The following is a 22,618-nucleotide window of genomic DNA, read 5'->3' on the forward strand; positions in this document are numbered from 1 at the left end:
AACACTGAAATTACTACAACAACAACAATAATAATAATAATAATAATAATAATAATAATAATAATAATAATAATAATAATAATAATAATTTTATTTCTTACCCACCTTGCCTCATAGCTCGATGTGGGTTGCAACATAAATAAAAACACATAATCAACTTAAACATTTTATAAAATACACATATTAAAACATATTTCTATAAAATACATATTAAAATATTTATTTCCAATATTTCTATCCCGCCCTTCTCACCCGAAGGAATTCAGGGTGGTGTACAATTGGCAACAATTTGATACACAGAACAAAGATTAAAACACAAGACATGAGTTTAAAATTCATGATTAAAACTGGCTGCATAGGCCTGCCAGAAAAAATAGATCTTCAAATGTGTTTTAAATTCCAACACCTCATTTAGCTTTTGGATCTCTTCCAGCAGGTCATTCTATAAATCCCAGGATTCTATGATAGTTCAGGTACTAGGAAACTACTCTAACTCTGCAGTGCAGATACCATTCTCAGTGATCTGCAGCAATTTTAGCTCATTCTCATATCAACAAATGGTGATAAAGCTGAATGTAATTGTTCAGCACTTTACTAAAAGGAAATTTGCAATTTCAGGAGCTTCACCATATCCTGGCGTCAAAATTGATGAGGAATTCTGTAGAAGACTGAAAGAGGGGACACGAATGCGGCCTCCAGATTATACAACACCTGAAATGTAAGAGTGTTTTCTGATATAAATAAACTTTGTTGCATGAATTGCTGACTCGTTTAGAAATGAGCCAGGAGAAAGATGCTATGTACAGGTAGAACACTGGTAGTAATGAGTAGAGGGAGAAACCACAAGAATACACATCTGTCTAGCTGTTTTATTTTCTTTCTTTCCTTCCTCCTGGCAAAATGGTTTTGATTACTGCTCATTGTTTTGTTCTAATAATAGCTATGAATAATAAGTGGAGGGACACTTTATTTATAGCAGAGGTGGGAGATCACACGACTCTCCAGCTATTATTGGATTACATGTCCCAGCAGCTCTACCAAATGAAACCAGTAGTGAAGAATGCTTGGAAGTGTTTTCCATCAGTACCACATTTCCTATCTCTGATTACTCCAAATGCCTTTGTTTCTCTAGGTATCAGACCATGTTGGACTGCTGGCTTGGAGAACCCAAGCAAAGGCCAACTTTTTCAGATTTGGTGGAACACTTGGGAAACCTACTGCAAGCAAGCGTACGTCAGGTGCGTTTTTGCTACTAAAAATGCCATGAATTTCCCCTCCACAAGAAAAAAAATATTTGGGAATGTAAAATTATTTTGGGCTTGTCTTTTACATCAGGATGGAAAGGACTACGTTGACCTTCCCCAAACTGCGTTGCTGAATATTGAGGAAGATTCCGGACTCTCTGTGCCAACTTCACCTATTTCTTGCAGAGAAGAAGAAGTAGTCTGTAATCCTCTATCTCATTATGACAGCACACTGGAAATGAGGTTAGTAACACAATAGGTATGTTAAGCACTTCCAGTTCAATTTGTGTGTGTGAGTGAGATGGTGGTGAGATTCAGGAAGGCTTTAATGTTGTTCTTTATGTGTGTCAAACAAGGCCACAATATTCTTTAAGATGTCCTACACTTATCTTACTGGTGATACACACTAGGGTTGTGCACAATTTTGTTTTTGTGTACCAGATTTGGATGATTCAGTGGATTCAGTTGCCGAATCCATGAAAACATATCTGGCGCAGGGCAGCTGAAGCCGTAGCTGGTACAGATTGCAGCAGTTGGATCTTTTTGGCTAATGGGGGCTAAGAATGGGGATCAATGAGGCTGAGAGGCACTCAGTGGTGACGTGTGGGGAGGGCAGCCTCGCAAATCAGAAAAGCTGCAGCTCCTCCTTTGCTTTCTTCCCCAGCAGCCTCCTCCATCCCTTCCCAAAGACCCTCCCCCTCCCCGCACCCACTTGATGCAAATGGGAACTCACTTTCCCAGCAGCACTTTGTGCAGCGCAAGCATTGAAGAAGCCTCTGTGCTCCCCCCTGGGGCATTATGGGATTTGAGGTTTCTCTCTGTCTGTGTTTCTCACTTTCTTTCTCAGCCAATCAGAGGCCTGTTTGATTGTGTCCAATTCATTCTCCTCCCCTCTTGTGGCGTGTGCTTAGGACTTCAATTCCCAGAACCCCCTCTTGTGAATTTTTTTTAAAAAAATGTTATAATAAAAACTAAAAAAAAAATCCAAAAAATTAGTGGAGTGGTGAAACATTCTGAAATGTGGCCGGCTTGCAGTAGAAGATGTGTCCTATAAGTGAGGCGTGTTTCGTGCTGATAGGTCTAAAATGTCAGAGAAATGAGCCTCTAAAGATTCCTCATTGGCGCCAATGAACCAAATCTTTCCAACACGAAAACAGAAATCCCTCCTGAATTCGGGAAGTTCCCTAAAAATGGGATGGGGGCAGCCGAAAACTGGACACCAATACAGAATGTTTTTTTGCTGAATTACACACAGTAGAACAAGAACCATGTTCAGCATGTGCACAGAAGGGTAAGGGAATAATGCATAAAATAAGATACAAATACAAAGAGCATAAAGCCATGCCTTCTGCAAATTATAAATTCCCTCATTCTGGGAGTTGCTGTTCAAAATTAGAATGATTCCAAACTCTATGTTTTACCTCGTACTCTTGAGAAAATAAAGATGATGTTTTTCTTTCTTTTTGTTTCATCATGTGGTTTAAATTCCTGGGATCCCTGTGAGAATACTATGATAGTAACGTTTGCAACATGAACAAATTTGGTAAATGAAATTTTGGCAGCATTTTGCCACTTGTAGTCTCCTGCTAGTTTCGCTCTCCAGCCTACGTTTTCTTGTTATTTAATGATAATGAAAAAAGGAAGAGAAAGCCATCTAGTGCTTTACTTTTTCTAAATAAAGCTTAGACTTTTTTTTAAATAGGAGAAATAGTCAATAGAAGAAGCAACTGCAGGCCATCTTAATTTATTTCTAAAGCAACTAAAATACTAATTGTTCTTTATTCAAATATTTAGTCATTGTCTTTATTCAAATATTTAGCCATTTAGCAGGAGTTTTCTGGTTCACCTGCTAGAGGGGAGTAATTCTCAGATCCCACCAGCTATACTATGGCAACTTCAATTTTTGTTTTGTTGTCAGAAGCAGTTTTCAATTCCTGATTGTCGCTGATGGTGGTAGATTCTCTTTTGGGTCATCTGTGATGATCAAAAGATATTGTCACAGAGTTAGGAAATGTTCCAGCTCAGATGGTTTTCTTTGGAGAAAAGCCTTTGGGAATGAGAGTTATGAAACAGTCTGTAACAGTTCCAACACATTAACTGGGAGTGAAGTTTGCTGAGCTGGCGGTTGCTGTTGCCAGTCCAGCAAGGGGTCTCAGAAGTAGAGTCCAGAAGAAAAAAACTCATGATCCTGGCTTCTTTGTTTGTTGTACTTTAAGAAACAGTTTGCAAAATAATAATAATACAAAAATGGAACAACACACTCAACCCAGAAACCAACCCAATTGTGTGTTTGTGTTTTTGCATAAAATGTTCTCTCTTGGGTTTCCTTCAGGAAAATAAAATTCTTTTAGCATTAAGAGCTACTTATTTTTAAACACCATCTCTTATGGTGTGCCACTTTGTTGCAGCCTGGATTAGAACATGCTGATCACCTTAGTGTCCTCGCACGAAGACAAGCCAAAATTGTGCAAGCCATAGCTCAGAGTATATTTACAAGCAGTGTGAAAATATTTGGTTCTCTGTTTACTGCATACCCAGCTATGCCATTAAACAAATTTAAGCATCTGCCTCACACAGCAGACAAATGGGGGCAGCATTTCCCCTGAGATTCTCACTCAGCCATTTTCTATGTTCCAAACTGTTTTGCTGGCAAACGGAACCCTTGCCTGATGCCAGCCCCGAATGGCTGTATGTCCTTCTCATGAATACCAGTAACAGGAGAGTCAGTTTTGGTGTAGTGTTTTGAGCATTAGAATATCACTCTGGAAACCAAGATTCAATTATTTGCTTGGCCGTGGAAACCCACTGGGTGACCTTGTGCAAGTCATACACTTTCAGTACCATGATACAGTACAGTCTCACTTATCCAACACTCGCTTATCCAGTGTTCTGGATTATCCAACGCATTTTTGTAGTCAATGTTTTCAATATATCATGATATTTTGGTGCTAAATTCGTAAATACAGTAATTACAACATAGCATTACTGCGTATTGAATTACTTTTTCTGTAAAATTTGTTGTATAACATGATGTTCTGGTGCTTAATTTGTAAAATCATAACCTAATTTGATGTTTAATAGGCTTTTCCTTAATCTCTCCTTATTATCCAACATATTCACTTCTCCAACGTTCTGTCGACCCGTTTACATTGGATAAGCGAGACTCTACTGTAGTTTCACTTTAGGGTCACTCTTCTGTCTTCTGAGCTAACTTCCAGGTGCCTAATTCTCTGCAAGAACAGAGTGGGAAACTCACAACAAAATATGTAACTATAAAAAGGAATGTAACTTTATTAAAGATTAGTAACCTAGCTCCTCCCAGGGTCTGACTAACAAATGATTACTTGAAGGAACAGACAGAAGCTCAGACCTTAATTGGGTTTGTCTTGATTACTTCCGAAGAGATCTTCTTTCTGGCCTCTTTTCTGTGTCCATTATCTGGCATTGTCTTCTGTTAACACCTCCTGTTAAATCTCTTTTCTTCTTTAAACTGTAGACTTGGTTCCTTAACACCTGCTTCTCCAAGTCTTGAACTTCGTTTCTTCAATCTTTGACTTAGTTTCCTAAACTTTAGACTTAAACCTTTGACTGAGTTAACTTAAACATTGAAGGTATTGCAGCCTCTAGACTCCTAGGCACCCTTAGAATAACTAACTGTTTGCAAAGGGGCTGCTGAGGAGGATGACAATTTTCACTAGGGGTGGGGTTATTCAAGGGACATGGTCTAATTAAGGTTCTCCCCCCACGGTACAAAAAGGAATCATTCTAACTAAGGGGATAACAGGCTTGACTAAGAAAACAATTTAAGCTATGTGGGGGCATAACAGTCATCATAAGCTGGAAATGACTTGAAAGCACACAACAACAATTTCAACAACAACAAACAGGAAGGGACTCTGACAAAGTAATAGACAAGTAGATAGTCATCTCAGGCCATGCACTTATGACAGAGCACGTGTGGCTGTTGGACACTCATAGCATAAACTTACTAATGTGGGAAGTACACGTCTAGCTGGTTTTCTTGATGAGATGTTTCCTATGAAATTCACAGATATTTTGACGCTGAGGTCAGCAAGGCTGGTTATCCACCCAATACAATTATAACACATACTGTATTTGTAGTCCAATGTAGGCGGCATATTTTAAACAATAGCTTCTAATCTTTCCTTAGCATTCAGATAAATTTACATTAGTCCTCACAAAGAAAATATTTTTATTTTCTAGTCAGCACAGAAAAGGCAGTAAAAGAAAAAGCCGTCCTGTGAGCGTAAAGACCTTTGAATCTGTGCCTGTCGAACCAGCAGTAAAAGTGGTTCAAGAGGTAAGACCATACTTTATTTTATATCCCTTGTGCTCTTTGACTTTTCTTGTGATATTCTTCAGTGAGACATGACTTTTTTGGGTTCTTTCAGGATAATCAGACAGACAGTGGGATGATTCTTGCTTCTGAGGAGCTAAAGACACTAGAAGAGAAATCTAAGCAACTGATGTTGCCATTTAGGTAAGTTGGGACAAGTAGAGATCATGTGCTGTTTCACTTTCAAGAGGTCTTAGGACAAGGATGACTATTTGAACCAAGATAGAGACATTTGTCGACTTCTTTCTTGACCATTCGGTCTTCTATGCCTGTAATGCAGCTATTGTGGTCAGCCTGCACTCAACTTCCCACAGTAACTGTACATATAAATTGGATGGGTTTTGGGCTGTCAATAACTGCCAACATTTCCAATAACTTTAGGGTTGTGTCAGATTGTTGACTTGTTTGAGAGTGTTGGTCTTTAAAAACGATCATTTTTATCAATGTTAAGTGTAGTTAGAAAAGAATTCTAAAAACATAAATAATAATGCTGGCCTTATATTACTCTCTGATGCTACCATTCTTGTATACTATGGTCAGTTCTAGACACAAGGCAGCAGAGCTGAAAAAGGCATAGCAAATTTAATAAGCAACTAGAACAACTCTTTGAGGAAAGACTAAGGCATTTTTGACTTTTTAGTTTGATAAAAAGCAAATAAGAGGAAATACGAAACATGCCTGGTGCAGAGAAATTAGACGGCTTTAAAAGTAACTAGTAGGCTTTAAAAGTAACTGGACAAATTAATGGAGGATGTAGTGCTTAGCTACATCCTCTATTCCATTCAAAACTGGAGGCAACATATTTTTGCATATGAGTGGCTAGAGAGCATGAGCTATTGCATTCATGCCCTACTTGTCGGTTGCCCAAACACAACTGGTGGCCCACTTCATAAATGATAAAAGGATGGCAGTTAACTACAGCCTATTATGTCTACTAATGTCTACACCAGGGGTCCCCAAACTAAGGCCCGGGGGCCGGATGCGGCCCTCCAAGGTCATTTACCTGGCCCCTGCCCTCAGTTTTAGACTTAGGTTCGCCCAAAGTCTGAAATTACTTGAAGGCATAACAACAACAATCCTGATTAACTTGACTATTTCATTGGCCAGAAGCAGGCCCATACTTCCCATTGAAATCCTGAAAGGTTTACAGTATGTTGGTTAAAACTGTTTTTATTTTTAAATATTGTATTGTTCTTTCATTTACTAATATTGTGCTATGGTAATAATATAATATATTGTGTATACATATAATCTTCATAATAATATTATAATGTAATACAATGTAATATTTATTTATTAGAGTATTTCTACCCCGCCCTTCTCACCCAGTAGGGGACTCAGGGCAGCTAATAATAATAATAATAATAATAATAATAATAATAATAATAATAATAATACATTTTATATATTGTATAATATAATTAATATAATAATATTAATTATATATTATATATTAAATGTAATATTACTAATAATATTACAGTATAGTGGTATAGGTAATGTAAAGGTTTTCCCCTGACATAAAGTCCAGTCGTGACCGACTCTGGAGGTTGGTGCTCATCTCCATTTCTAAGCCAAAGGGCTGGTGTTGTCCGTAGACACCTCCAAGGTCATGTAGCCGGCATGACTGCATGGAGCACTGTTACCTTCCCACCAGAGTGGTACCTATTTATCTACTCACGTTTGCATGTTTTCAAACTGCTAGGTTGGCAGGAGCTGGGGCTAGCAGCAGGTGCTCATTCCGCTCCCGGGATTTGGACCTGGGACCTTTCGGTCTGCAAGTTCAGCAGCTCAGCGCTTTAACACACTGCGCCACCACCAGGGGCCATAAGTGTGGTATAGTACAATATATTAATATATAATGCTAATATTGTACTATGCTAATAATATAATATATTGTATGTATGTACATACAACTTGTAAGCCACTCTGAGTCCCCTTCGGGGTGAGAGAGGGTGGGGTATAAATGTAGTAAATGAATAAATAAATAATTGTTGTTGGGGGGAGGGTTGCACTACAAATAAGATATGTGCAGTGTGCATAGGAATTTTTTTTCTTCAAATGATAATTCAGCACCCCAACAATCTGAGGGACCATGAACCGGCCCTCCACTTAAAAAGTTTGAGGACCCCTGGTCTACACTATGTCTACAGAGTTAATTTTAGCACACCAAGGTATAATGGCATCATCCAGTCTGGGGGTAATTTGTGGTTCTTCTGGCCAGCATGGCCCCAGACCTGCACACAATTTTCCATTCTGATGTTGCCATTGAGCTTGAGTGGAAACATGTTTTGGATGGAAGGACCAAAAGGTAGCAAGTATTTCAACAGAGCAAATTGTGTGACCTTAGCTTCCCCTTTCTCCTTCTGCTATGGAACAGTTATCTGTGTTTTTTTCTGCCTGTTATAGAGTGGTCAGATTGTTAGTGCTCAGAAGATGAGGAAAGAGATGGTGGGATAGATTCAAAGGGCCCAGAGGAGGATAGAAGTGGCCTGGAGATAGTTGTTTTGGAATCTCCTGGCAGTTCCCATGAGACTGGAGAAAGTACTATCAGTTATGAGAATCTGCCAGAAGTGCAGGCTGAAAGAAATGTGGGAGATGAATGTTTGTCCAGGTAAAGGTGCTTGGAATTTCAGAGGCAGAGCATGCAATAAAGGCAGACTTGCTTTTCCCAGAGGCTTAGAGATAAGGAGAGGAAAAGCAGGTGTGTAAGAAATGATGTCATGGGAGGGATTGAGGCCTTTTAAAGTACAATCTTTTGTGAGAGCAAAGCTATATTTAGGTGAACAGCTCTTGGTTCTTGGTTCTATGTTTTTGGAATTCATGTATTCAAGTTCTAATGTTCCTGGATCCATGTTTAGTTCCTGTGTGACATTGGATGCCTGCCCTGGATCCATACTATCATGTTTATGGATATTTCTGTGGATTGACTCTTGAGACTGTGTTTTGAAAGGATTCTGGACTCTCAGCTATCTTGAAAATAACTTTTTGAACTTAGATTTTTCTTTTTAGATTTGCTTATTTTTATATACTCTTCTTTAAATAAACTTTTATTTACTGGATTATCTGGACAGTGTGTAGTTTGTGGTAAAAAGGTGTTTCAGGGCTCTAGTGCAACACTGCAACCAGAAGCGTGAATAAAAGGAAACATTCAAGCCATGGTGTGATGTAATTAATGTTTACTTTTATTTTGCAGTGGACTTGTCTCCAGTAAAAGTAAGGAGTCTGTCATGTCTGAAGCTTCAAATCCAACAAGTGGCTACCAGTCGGGCTATCACTCAGATGACATGGACACTACCATTTATTCTGCTGAAGAAATGGAACTTTTACCTCTCAGGGAAGATGTTTCTCAGACTTGCTGCTCTCTGGCACATGGCCCTGCGGTCCCTCTCAGCTCACGCTCTGTTTAAGACATCTCACATGTCGGTCAAAACTGGAACTTGCGCCAACCACTGCCTTTATTTAAAAACTAGCTGCATCCAATGGCTAGGACACCCATATTCCTGGGATTGGGAAAAATATTTGTTCCCCTACATCTTTGACAAGATGGACCCAAAATGCAAAGTGGAATATTGGATCCAGCATCCTAGTTTAAAAGGAATAGAAAACCTATCGAACATTCTCCAGCACTGTTCACAGGAATGTGACTATGACTACTGATGTGGTTTGATGACGAAGAGAGTGTTACAGACTTAAGAGACATACATGAAATGTTATGCTGACAATCTATTTCTGTTGTATGAAGTTGGAAGAGTGTTCAGTGAGATGTCTTTGGCCTTTTCAGTTTTGTCAGCAGTTGAGTTACAACAGTGCCTTTGTAGTCCCTGGGCATCACTTTTCCAAAAGATGCTGTCAGTATATTTTGCAGGACATGCAGAGTTCCCTGTCATATAAATCTCTTCCATGAAAGGAACATTTTGGTCTCATTTGCCAGATGAAGCAAGTGGATGAATCATGTTGAACTATGCATATAAATACTGGTGAAAAGCAGAGTGACTTATCCCTCTTTTGAAAAGAGGTTGTGTTTTGGATGTGTGAATTTCAATCAGGTGAGGTTCTACCTTCAATGTATATTTTCTCACTGAAATGAATAAATAAGTCTTGGTTTGGTCCATACACATGCAATCAGCTGAAGGCTCCAGAATTACACTCTGTTTTCAGTGATCTTCCTTTACATGATGCTCATTTTAAGGTTTGCAGCTTCTTAGAACTTGGAACTTCTCAGAGCTTGGAACTAGTTACAAACAACTTGTACTGAACTGCTTCTAACAGGTTACATTTTCACTGTAACTAAGGCCTCTCTAAGTTACATTATGGCTGTAACATAAGGGTAATTTTACTACTTTAAATTGTAATTTTGTTTTTGTTTCTTTTATAATTATTGAAGTATATGGCCTCACTATTTAGGTATGTTTTTACTACAGGCCATGCTTGTGGTATTTAGATTTTAAAAGCAACTAAAAGTAGCTACTTTAGTTACTTTTAAATAACAGACAATTATTTCTAAAAATGTTTGCATAATGTAACTAACTTTCCCTGTCTTCAGCTTGTATGTAGTTACTTATAAAAAGTGACGATACAAATCCTGACTTCTCTGGAAATCCAAGTGTCTTCGTAAAAAAAAAAAAACTACCCAGACATACTGTTTATATATAAACTTACAATGTTGTCCATTAACTTCGTGACATAATTGTATCAAAAGCTGCTGAGATTTTATGGCTGATGTTTTAAGTGTAGGAATTGTGAGGCCATTTTCTCTAGTTTTTTTGCTCAAACGTCTAACAATTTATAATGTATATTCCAAGATTTTTTTAAACAAAAGATTGTAGAATTATTTTGATGACCATTCCTTTTGTATTTTTGTGGGTTTTTTATTCATTGTTTTGTATTTTGTATACTACATTAAGAACTGGGGAACTGATGAATTAACAAAAATGGCACATATAGTATTTATAGTGTGGTTGTGTAGAATAAATGTAATATATTATTACAAATAAATAAATAAATATATATATTATATATAAAGAAAACACAGTGGGATTTCCAAGTGAATCAACATGTGTGGACTCGCATCTTTTTAATGGTTATTCAATAAAATATGGGGGAGAGAGGAGAAAGGATAGGCTCAAAACCTCAGGCTGAAACTTTTTCAACATATGGCAATTTTACGGTTGGCAAGTAAATGTTTTTGTTTATACTTTCCATTAGAGCAGTCATATTCCCTGAGCTATGTTGCCAGTGAATTTCCAATATCCCTCCAAAATGAGTCAATAAATCAATTTTGCATCATTTCAAATGATTTAAGATATTCTGATTTTATTGAGCAATCTATTTTCCTCCAAAATATTTTAAAAGTAATTCAGATCTGCCAATAGACAACTTCACAGCTGGTTTTGAAAGGAAGTTTTATTTACTACCCTACCGCCCCCCCCCCCCCCCCCTTTAGTATATATTTATTTTAGGAATAAGTCAGAAATCTGTTACTCCATTTAGCACTCAACTACAGTTCTTATTTTCCACGGAAATGCACCTGGTCTTTCAAAACATATATTCTCAGTGCTCTATTCTTGGCAATGCACCAGCTGGAAAACATCTGGCTTGGCAGATGTCAGACTGTGCAATATTTTAATTAATAGATGCATTTTAACTAAAACTCAATTCAAAGTTATATGTCTCTCTCTCTCTGTCACTTAATTTATATGTGGAAGCTCTGGGGTTATGAATGGTACCATGCACTTGCTTTGTTCAGCTGTTTTAGAACATGGGTTGTGAATTATTGTTGATTTACTTTTCGTATAGATTTTAATGGGAAGCAGATCCTACAGATTTCAGTATCAGTTAGTACAAAAGAATTGTGCAAGTTGTAGTTTACCCTACTGCCAGAGAGCAGTAGGGTAGCATCTATAGCAAACTTGCCCAACATAACAAACTTTAAGTACTGATGGAGTTTTTCGGGGTTACTTGGCATGATGTGAGTTGTAGTTAACCCACAGCCTTATGCATTTTGTACAATTAAAAACTGACTTTTTCAAATAACCCTGGAAACGCTGGGTACCCAAGCTAGTATTTAATAAAAACACAAAATAAAAAAAGTAGATGTAACTACTATCCACTACCCACCTAATATTAAATTGAACTGAACAACACAGGTAAAATATAACTTTCAGTTTACCAGATTCTGATTAAAGTTAGTAAACTAATTCTTCCTTCTCTGCTAGAACAACAAAAAGCTGTAATTGATATTTGAACTAATATTCTACTTTATTACTTCTATATATACATAAGGTAAGGTAAAGATTTCCTCTGACGTTAAGTCCAGTTGTGACCGACTGGGGGTTAGTGCTCATCTCCATTTCTAAGCCAAAGAACCAGCGTTGTCCATAGACACCTCCAAGGTCATGTGGCTGGCATGACTGCATGGAGCGCTGTTACCTTCCCGCCGGAGCGGTACCTATTGATCTACTCACATTTGCATGTTTTCTAACTGCTAGGTTGGCAGGAGCTGGAGCTAACAGCGGGCGCTCATTTTGCTCCCAGGATTTGAACCTGGGACCTTTTGGTCCACAAGTTCAGCAGCTCAGCGCTTTAACACACTGTGTCACCAGGAGCCCCAATGTACATACATTCTACTTATATTTTTAAAACTAGTTGGTTCTGCCCTCCCTTAATGCCATATAATCAATCTCTAAACTTCATTCTTCTTCTTCTTTGAATTTTTCTATAATTTTCCCAGTAATTGGGGTTGTTAATTTGTCCATTTCAACAAAAACTTGGATTTTCATAACTTCCTTACTCCATGTTGGGGTTTTGAATGTTTTCCATTTTGTGCCCACAGCACCCTGCCTACAGTTATGATATATTCTTCTGTGTTTCCTTTCATTCTAGCTCTTCAGCAGTAGTTTAACCATAACTGCAGCATTCTAAGACAGCAATGGAAATATCCTTGCAAGACTCCCTGTTCTTATCTAAGGCATGCATCCTAACCCTCACCCATTCCATTGTTCCATGATGTTGAAGACTTTTAAATCTCAGTGCATGAATACTTATTTTCATGTATTTTGCAGTGCCTCCCAGTCCTCATGGTTATAATCACCAACTTTTCTTTTAAATTAGAGATTTCGACAATAGAATCATATTATAATTCAGAATCCAAAGTATACCTCCTGACAACTGCAATATTGAAAAGGAGTGCTTTCTTTGTATGATACTTTTGTGTTCAGCCAAAGACACCTTTAGATTGGTGTACATTGGAGACAAGATTTTTTTATTATGTCAGAAGTGAATTGAGAACTTACAGTAGAGTCTCACTTATCCAACACTTGTTTATCCAACGTTCTGGATTATCCAACGCATTTTTGTAGTCAATGTTTTCAATATATCCTGATATTTTGGTGCTAAATTCATAAATACAGTAATTACTACATAGCATTACTGCGTACTGAACTACTTTTTCTGCCAAATTTGTTGTCTAACATGATGTTTTGGTGCTTCATTTATAAAATCATAACCTAATTCAATGTTTAATAGGCTTTTCCTTAATGCCTCCTTATTATCCAACATATTCGCTTATCCAACATTCTGCCAGCCCGTTTATGTTGGATAAGTGAGAATCTACTGTATTACAAGTCGCTGCTGGTTTGAGAGAATTGGCCGTCTACAAAGATGTTGCCCAGGGAGTGCTCAGTTGTGTTACAATCCTGTGGGAAGCTTTTATCATGTCTCTGCATGGGAAGCAGGGGCTGACAGATGGGAGCTCACCCCGTCTCGCAGATTTGAATTGCCAACCTTCAGGTCAGCAGTTCAACCGGCCCAAGGGTTTAACCCAGTGGTTCTCAACCTGTGGGTCCTTGGGTGTTTTGGCCTACAATTCCCAGAAATCCCAGCTGTTAGTATTTCTGGGAGTTGAAGGCCAAAACCTGTGGGAACCCACAGGTTGAGAACCACTGGTTCAAGCCATTGCACCACTGCGGCTCTGGAGACAAGATGAAGGCACTGCATCTGGACTCAGTACTTTGATCTAAAACAACATTCCCAAACCTAGCATTCTCTAGGGAGCAGGACAACAACTTCCATCATCTTCAGACAGCAAGGCTATATATACTGTTGGTAAACGGAAACTGATTCAACACATTCAAAGTGGCAAAACTGAAGAAAACTGCACTAAAGCCCACAAACCATAAGTCACCATCCTCCTCATAAAGGATTTGGATCCAAAGAATCGACATTTCATCCGTCTGCTCTATTTAAAAACATGCTCCATTTGAAGAGTGCTTGGATGATGCCAAGAATAAAGGATCTTTTGTGTAGGCAATGTCAACAAGCAACGAGCAACTATATCTTTTAACTTGGGAAGATGTGAAAGAATCCACAGTACCACTAAATGTGTATCTACTGTTGTGAAAAGAAAGTGTTAGCAACAACAGCTTAGTGTTGAACCTGGAAACTTTGCACACCTCCAGTCTTATTTATGTGCACAGTTGGTTACAGATAAGCTGTGATAGCACTTCCTCGCCATGCTGAGCCTTTTAGGCCTGGATGTTCACTGGGCTCGGAACTGTGACTTTAATTCACACTCTTCTCTCTTAGCATTTCAGACTGATTAAATTCTTAGAAAACCTCTATGGGGTCCTTTGGGAAAGAGCAGGAGCCCTTTCACATATGGTGCCGATATGCATCTCAGCATTTGAGATAAGAAGTAGTTTAATAAGATTTGGGAAAGCTTGGCTTTTGTTACTATAAAGTTATGCAGTACAAAAGCATAATCCTTTTAACAAACCTAATTAGATGCTAACCCAGTGGTTCTCAATCTTCCTAATGCCGCAACCCCTTAATGCAGTTCCTCATGTTGTGGTGACCCCCAACTATAAAATTATTTTCGTTGCAACTTCATAACTGTAATGTTGCTACTGTTATGAATCATAATGTAAATATCTAATATGCAGGATGTATTTTCATTCACTGAACCAAATTTGGCACAACTACCCAATACGCCCAAATTTGAATGTTGGCAGGGTTGGTATTGTCATTTGGGAACTGTAGTTTTAGACAGTATTTATATTCCACCCTTCTCACCCCGAAGGGGACTCAGGGCGGATCACATTATATACATATAGGGCAAACATTCAATGCCCATATACACATAGAACCGAGTCAGAGACAGACGCAGAGGCAATTTAACCTTCTCCTGAGGGGATGTTCGATTCTGGCCACAGGGGGGAGCAGCTTCTTCATCATCCACTGTGACGGCACTTCCTCATTCCAACGTCGTACATTAGTTAAATTTGCCTCCCCACTTTATAAGTGGTACCTTATTTCCTACTTGATAGATGCAACTATCTTTTGGTCAGCAACGAACAGGGGCTATTTTTTTTTATTTTTTTATTGATGGGTGCTCACCCCACCATGGGCTGGCCTCGAACTCATGACCTCATGGTCAGAGTGATTTATTGCAGCAGGCTGCTCACCAGCCTGCGCCACAGCCTGGCTGGTGAGCATATCGGCAGATGCTGGGATTTATAGTTTACCTACAATCAATGAGCATTCTGAACTCCATCAATGATGGAATTGAGCCAATCTTAGCACACAGAACTCCCAGGACCAACATAAAATACTGGAAGGGTTTGGTGAGCATTGACTTTGAGTTTGGAGTTATAGTTCACCTACATCCAGAGAGCACTGTGGACTCAAACAATGATGGATCTGGACCAAACTTGGCACGAATACGCAATATGCCCATATGTGAACACTGGTGGAGTTTGAGGAAAATAGACCTTGACATTTGGGAGTTGTAGTTGCTGGGATTTATAGCTCATTATTTATTTATTTATTTATTTATTTATTTCCGATATTTCTACCCCGCCCTTCTCCCCGATGGGACTCAGGGCGGCTTACACAACTGGCAGGATTACAACAATTAAAATAGTTAAATAACATAGGAAAATACAATATATAAAAGTTTTAACACAGTGCAACGCCGAATATATATGCCAGTCATCCATCAGACCTTGTGCAAAAGCCTTAATCCAATCCATGTCAACGCTAACTGAGTTCATTCATTAAACGCTTGCGCACATAGCCAGGTCTTCAATTTCTTTCTAAACCCCAGAAGGGATGGAGCCTGCCGGATGTCACTGGGGAGGGAGTTCCACAGCCGAGGAGCCACCACCAAGAAGGCCCTGTCTCTCGCCCCTACCAGTCATGTTGTGAGGCAGGTGGGATCGAGAGCAGGGCCTCCCCCGGATTATCTTAAGGTTCTCGTGGGCTGATAGGAGGAGATGCGTTCGGACAGGTAAGTTGAACCAGAGCCGTTTAGGGCGTTGTAGGTCAAAACCAGCACTTTAAATTGGGCTCGGTAGCATATCAGCAGCCAGTGGAGCTGGCTTAACAGGGGGGTGGTACGCTGGCGCACAAGTCTGAGTTGTGCGAAGGCTCCCCTGGCCACCGCTGAGACCTGGGGCTCCAGGCTCAATGATGAGTCCAGGAGAACCCCCAGACTGCGAACCTGTGTCTTCAGGGGGAGTGCGACCCCGTCCAACACAGGCTGTAACCCTATTCCCTGTTCAGCCTTACAACTGACCAGGAGGACCTCTGTCTTGTCTGGATTCAATTTCAATTTGTTGGCCCTCATCCAGTCCGACACAGCGGCCAGACACCAGTTCAGGACCTGAACAGCCTCCTTAGTGACAGGTGGGAAGGAGTGACAGAGCTGGACATCATCTGCATACAGATGACACCGCACTCTGAAACTCCGGATGATCTCTCCCAGCGGCTTAATGTAGATGTTAAACAACATGGGGGACAGTACTGAACCCTGCGGGACCCCACAAGTCAATGGTTGTGGGGCCGAGCAGGCGTCCCCCAATGTACAATCAAAGAGCATTCTGAACTCCACTAACAATAGAATTGGGCCAAACTTCCCACACAGGACCCCCAAGACCAACAAAAAATACTAGAGGGATTTGGGAGGAATTGAGAGTGATTTAAGGGAGATGTAGTTCACCTACATCTGGAGAGCACTGTGAACCCAAACAACGATTGATCTGGACCAAATTTTATACAAATACCTGATATGTCAAAATTTGACTACTGGGGGTTTTTTTTTGGTTTTTTTTTTTGGGGGGGGGGGTGATTTTGTCAACTTCTAACTCATAAAATTGGAGCCTATTATTTTCTCTAATGGGTATAGCAGAAGATTACAAACTGGCAACTTACTTGCAGCGCAATGTTGTACACAAGGGAAGGAGATTTAAGTGGCAGACTGAAGTTGTTTGAATGAATATTCATTGCTCATTGACATTGGTGTCATGGCGCCACAACTCATAGGGTCATGGCACTGTTTGATTAAAAATGATGTTGTCAACTGTCACCAGCACAACACTGCCTTCTCTGAGGCTGGATTACACTGCCATGTAATCCAATTCAATGAAGCTGATCTACATTTTTAAACTGCATTATATGACAGTGTAGATTCAGCCTGAGTTTAACTGCAATCTTAAATGAAATAAGGGGCAGGGTTCCTTAAGTGTGGTGTAGCAGATGACATTTCAGCAGGCGTTGCTTCTTGTGTGAGCAGTACCTCTTCTGGTCTTCTATGCTAACATTAAAGGTACAGCAGCTCTGTCCCTTGTTTCACCTGGTAACTTTATTCTTCAGAGTATTGGAAATGGGGTGACTTTCTCCCATCAACAATATTGTGTTGTGCATTGTCTTTACTGTAATGTAAAGTAATTGGAGGTAGCTTTATGGAATGGCCATCTGCTTTGCAAAAGACTGCAGTGAAAATGGTTCATGGAGCTTGTGAGTTGTTTATGGACAATGTACTATTCTTCTGGTATATATGTAAGCTATGAATAATAATAATATAAGGTAAAGGTTTCCCCTGACGTTAAGTCCAGTTATGTTGGTGCTCATCTCCATTTCTAAGCCGAAGAGCCAGCAAGGTCATGTGGCCAGTATGTTACCTTCCTACCGGAGCGGTACCTATTGATTTACTCACATTTGCATGTTTTCGAACTACTAGGTTGGCAGAAGCTGGAGCTAACAGTGGCCGCTCACTCCGCTCCCTGGATTAGAACCTGTGACTTTTCGGTCTGCAAGTTCAGCAGTTCAATGCTTCAACACACTGCGCTACCCAGGGCTCCAATAATAATATACTTTACTTATATTCCACTTCTATCTCTCAGGGAGGAGACTGAGCGGATTATAGGTATATATATGGCAAACATTCAATGTCGTTATACAATTGACAAAGAAAGAACAGTGCTTAAATAGAGGCAGGCTCCCTTCTTTTTTCTATCTCCGGCGTCTGGATGCAGTGCTTGACTCAGCCATGGGGAGGTGCTGTTACTCCATTCTTCCATTCCAAGGAGCTTTGTCATTCATAGACACTTTCCTGATCAGACTGCCGGCATGTTTTTAAGGACACCCTTTTCCTCCCCACTAAAAGCGATACCTATTTATCTACTCACATAGCTGTTTTCGAACTACCAGCTATGCAGAAGCCAGGCGGACGGGGGGAGCTCACGCCACCTATGGCTTAAATTGCTGATTTTCTGGTCAGCAAGATCTTCTGTAGCGGGTGGTTAACTGCTGTGCTATGCCGCGGCTCTGGAATTGAATTTGATTCCCATCAATCTTCAACAACAAAGATCATTCTGGGGGGGGGGGGGGGAGGAGGGAAACAGTTCCAGAACATCATCCTGAAATACTTTTATTTGACTGTTGGACTATGTAGTTAGCGCTAAATAGTTTAATCCCATGCTATTTGATATGTACAATCAGAGATCTGGAATTCAATGCCAATCAGTCTTCAGATAATACTCGGCTCGTCTTCTTGCAATCTCTTTCCAGCGAGACTGCAATAGTCCTGAAACAATGTTTTGGGACAGTAGTGAACTAGATATGAACACTGAAGCTAAATGCAGAAGTTTTCTTGGTTGAAAACACTATGGCAGGATAAGTGTTAAGTCAGTGTTCTGTGAGATTATACAGGTTTCTTTTCTTCGGTTTTATGATACATTGTTCACTATTACGAGGGTTGAATGAAAAGTAATGCCTCCACCTTCATAACTCCTCAACAGATGGCAATACTGGTATGTGGCAGGGACTGGTTTGTTCAGTAGACTCTCCTCTATAGTTCCATTTGGTGGGAAGCCTTAGCATTGAATGGTTGTGTTGTTAAAGTGCGAAGTATGGAACCCTGCACAGATGGTCGGGCACAGACAATGCAACTTAAGCAACGTGCAGTCATTGAATTCTTGACAGCAGGTGTCACCCCAAAGGAGATTCATCAGAGAATGCAAGCGGTTTATGGTGATTGCGTTGATGTGAGTACTGTGCGTCGTTGGGTGAATAAGTTTAAATATGTTGAGGTGGGAACATCTGACTTGTGTGACAAGCAAAGAGTTGGACATCGTGTGACAGCAACTACCAAGTTTCACAAGCAAAAGGTTGACAGATTGATTCAGGACGGTCGTCATATCACTCAGCGAGAAATTTCAAGCATAATCGGCACCTCACAAGAATGTGTGGGTCATATTATTGCTTTGCTTGGCTATCGGAAGATCTGTGCACAGTGGGTACTGTGAGACGCTGGCTGCGGAAACAGAGCGTTGACTTCTTCCGTGACGGCTTCAGAAAACTTGTTCATTGTTGGCAGAAATGTATCCAATTGTCTGGTGATTATGTGGAAAAGTGAATAGTGGTAGTTAAATAACACATTCTAAGGATTATTTCTGCGTTTGATTTATTAAAATATTCTCATCCTAACCCAAGTAACGAAGGTGGAAGCATTACTTTTAATTCAACCCTCGTACAAAAGCACTAGAAAGGACTTATAGTTTTGCCTACAGTGTAACAATAGCCTACTGCAAAATTGACCTCATAATGGGCCACAATTGGGAAGTAGAAACCATTAGGATGGTGAAATATAGCCAGTAGGTTGCATTGCGGATTATTTAATCAGGTTTGCTTGATGGCATAAAATGTAATGCGTTGGCTACATGGGAGCCTTCAGGAGATAATTTTACAATAATAGCTTAAATGTTTAGTTTTAAATTATAGCCACCTAGACTTCTATAGTTTTTCTGATAAACCTATTAAACTGCCAATGGCAGTTTAGTGTCACAGCTTGGTTAAGTACTAAACCAGCATGGCTCATGAAGATAAGGCAAATGCAATTATAAACACAAAGACCGGTCGTATTATTAAATCAATTGCCTTTTCAACCACGTCTTCACATTAACTCTGCTATTTCCTTGATGAAGATAATTAGGTCTTATTAGCAATTTCCAGTTTACATTAATTTTATGGATATTGTAGATAGCACTGCTGTATAATAATGGTTGGTGATTTGTCCCAATGATTATAGCCTTTGTTGACGCCATCTTACACATGTAGACTGATGCAGGAATATTGGTGCCCTGCCAGAGAAGAATCTGTGCCTTATCAAGTTATACACAAAGTTGCATTGCTTCTGCTAGTGAAGAGAATATATGCCCATCTTGGCTCATAGCTACTGACAACAAGCGAATTCTACATCAATATCTCAAATTCCCTTTTGGAAGCTCTCATTACCACCACATTTCACAAATGAAAACTTGAACATACATGGCCAAACATCATCAGAGCGTGGTCAGGTGGTCAAATTTATGAATGAAGAAGAAAACAGCACCTAGTATAGAGTGTAGCCGTTTGCTTTTGCTTCATCCTACAGGGAAGTGCAGGATTCTGTCCTCTCTATTAGAAATGCTTCTCAGATGTGGCCCCAAAACAGTCTCATAAGCCAAATATGAAGAACAAGCAAGATTAGAACACTCTTACCATAAAGCAATTCCAAATTATGACACACATAACATGAACATATAAAGCATTGCTCAGCCACCTCTCTGTTGCATGATAATGCCATGATGATGACTTAACAATTCTAATCTATAAATGGAACAGCCTTGGCTCTGTAGTTCTGCTTTCAATCAAGTAACATCTTTTGTTTTTCAGTAGAGGCTGCAACTGAAGTAAAAATAGATTAAAAAATAAATCAGGTCTTTTTTTGGGGGGGGGGAATACCTTCAAACCATGGATGGTGGAATCCATAGATGTGGTGGAGTACAATGAAATGCCATGAAATGGTCATTGCAAAAGAATCAATTAATTTACTTCTCTCATACTGTGATGTCTCAGGGACCTTTGGCCCATGACCCCGCAGCCATCATAGATCAATCTGAAGAGGATATGGGTTTTTTCCCATCTCAGCAAGATTCTGTTCCATTCCAGATGTCCCCTGTTGACATTTTCGTGCCCACGCCAATTACAGACGCCCTTGAAACAGAGCCTGGTTCCCCGGAAAGTGTTGTGTTTGATAGGAAGTCCTTTCTCAAAACACATCACTCCCATAAGCAGTTTCTGAGACGAAGCACGAGATTAGCGGAGAGAGACAATTGTAATTAAACCGTTTCCCTTGGGAAGTTTCGGGGAGGCAGGCATGTTGAAACAGCTACTTTCTCTGGGAACAATTGGGGAGTTAAACACCTGTTGGGGGAAGCTCTTGAACTTCCATAAAAGTTCTGCACTGAGTTCTCCCTATCGCGGTGTCAACGTGACTAATCAAAGAAGAACATCGTCCCTTGTTTCCGAGCTCCTAAGCGGCCCTTCAGTGCGCTTACTCACGAGTAGACTGGGAGTTGTGTTTTCACTCCTGTTCAAGTTTGGACTGCGTTTCAGATCCACCACGAATTACCTTGCCTAGCCTCGAATCCTTGTCTGGACTTTACTTCAAGAATCTCCCGGTGAATCCTTGCTCTTTCCCCACTCAAACTTCCAAAGAGTTTGAGTGTGTTTCGGTTATTGGATTGTAGACTTTGGACTCTAATACTGGACATATAACTTCATTTATTTGGACTATTTTTGATCTTTCCTAAAAGGACAATTGCTTGCCTATATACTCTGCATACTTTTGTTTTATTCTTTTATTGCATTAATAAAGATATTAGATTGTTTATTGGCCTCCATGTTGGTTTCCAGTGCTCACGCAGTCTAGGGGTGTTACACACTCAATAACTCAATATCTCTTCAAAGCCATGTATAATTGATATAATAGAGAGGGGAGGATGAAGGAGGTCTTCTGGTGTTGAGGAGAGAGGAGATGGACCAGATTTCAACCTCAGCAAACATTTTCTCTGCCTAAGTAGGATATACTACCTTAATCAGAAAACAAATCCATGTCAAAAAGCATCCCTGAAGGAAGGAAATTTGTCTACTTCCTCAGATATTTAGACGAAGTTCTTAGGAACAGACTTTTATAGTGCGTAAATAGCTATAGAAATGCAAGACTTGTGAGTATGGTGATGAGGTGACGTTTGCTGGGGGACAAAAGCAGCAGGAAAGACGCCACCTAATGGCAAGTTGAGTAGGTAATCATATGAATGGCTGAGGGAGTATTGGAATGTAATGTGGTTTCTAGCTTTCCACAACATCTTCCATCTGTCTCACACCCTCTGCTCCATTCCATAACATAGAGGTATAAATCAATCAACGAAGAATGAAAAGTCATCCAGATACATGGTAATCATTTTCCTCAATTCCTTCTGCCTCTCTGTTGGCCTATGAGCCTGTCTCTCTTTGACTGGGGCATGCCTATTAAATCTGGTAAAAGGATTTAACAGTCTTTTAGCTGGGATGAACAATGCATTCTTAACATTTCAAAGATGCAGCATGGACGTCAAGACATCAGCAACCTTCAACAAGTGGTGTAAACGGAAGCCTACTAAAGATTCAGGAACCACTAAGTTCCCCATGGACTATAAACAAGCTGATTCTAATTATAGATATCCTGTAAATGTCTACAATTTTGGTAGGGCTATCTATGAGAAAGGGGGAGAAAGATAGAGGGAAGGTTGCTGAGCAAAGCACTAATGTGATTTTCATGGGTAGATTTCAAACATAAAAAAATGCACAAATCCTTTTAAGGGAATTATGTTATTGCTATGAAAAGTAGTTTTGTGTTAAGGCTGGCCTTCCAGAG

General features: G+C 39.8%; 1 protein-coding gene across 1 annotated transcript in view; it reads left to right on the forward strand.

The window, feature by feature from the left end:
* kdr (kinase insert domain receptor) overlaps nt 1-10,900 on the forward strand; it is a 65,175-nt gene extending 54,275 nt beyond the window's left edge. The window contains exons 25-30 of the mRNA XM_008111680.3: nt 619-718; nt 1,133-1,238; nt 1,336-1,487; nt 5,469-5,565; nt 5,657-5,745; nt 8,798-10,900. Coding sequence (XP_008109887.2) covers nt 619-718; nt 1,133-1,238; nt 1,336-1,487; nt 5,469-5,565; nt 5,657-5,745; nt 8,798-9,011 — 758 coding nt within the window. The 3' untranslated portion in view covers nt 9,012-10,900. The remainder of the gene's footprint in view (nt 1-618; nt 719-1,132; nt 1,239-1,335; nt 1,488-5,468; nt 5,566-5,656; nt 5,746-8,797) is intronic.
* The last annotated feature ends 11,718 nt before the right edge of the window (nt 10,901-22,618 follow it).

The sequence above is a fragment of the Anolis carolinensis genome, chromosome 5 (assembly GCF_035594765.1).
Source record: "Anolis carolinensis isolate JA03-04 chromosome 5, rAnoCar3.1.pri, whole genome shotgun sequence".
Taxonomy (NCBI): domain Eukaryota; kingdom Metazoa; phylum Chordata; class Lepidosauria; order Squamata; family Dactyloidae; genus Anolis; species Anolis carolinensis.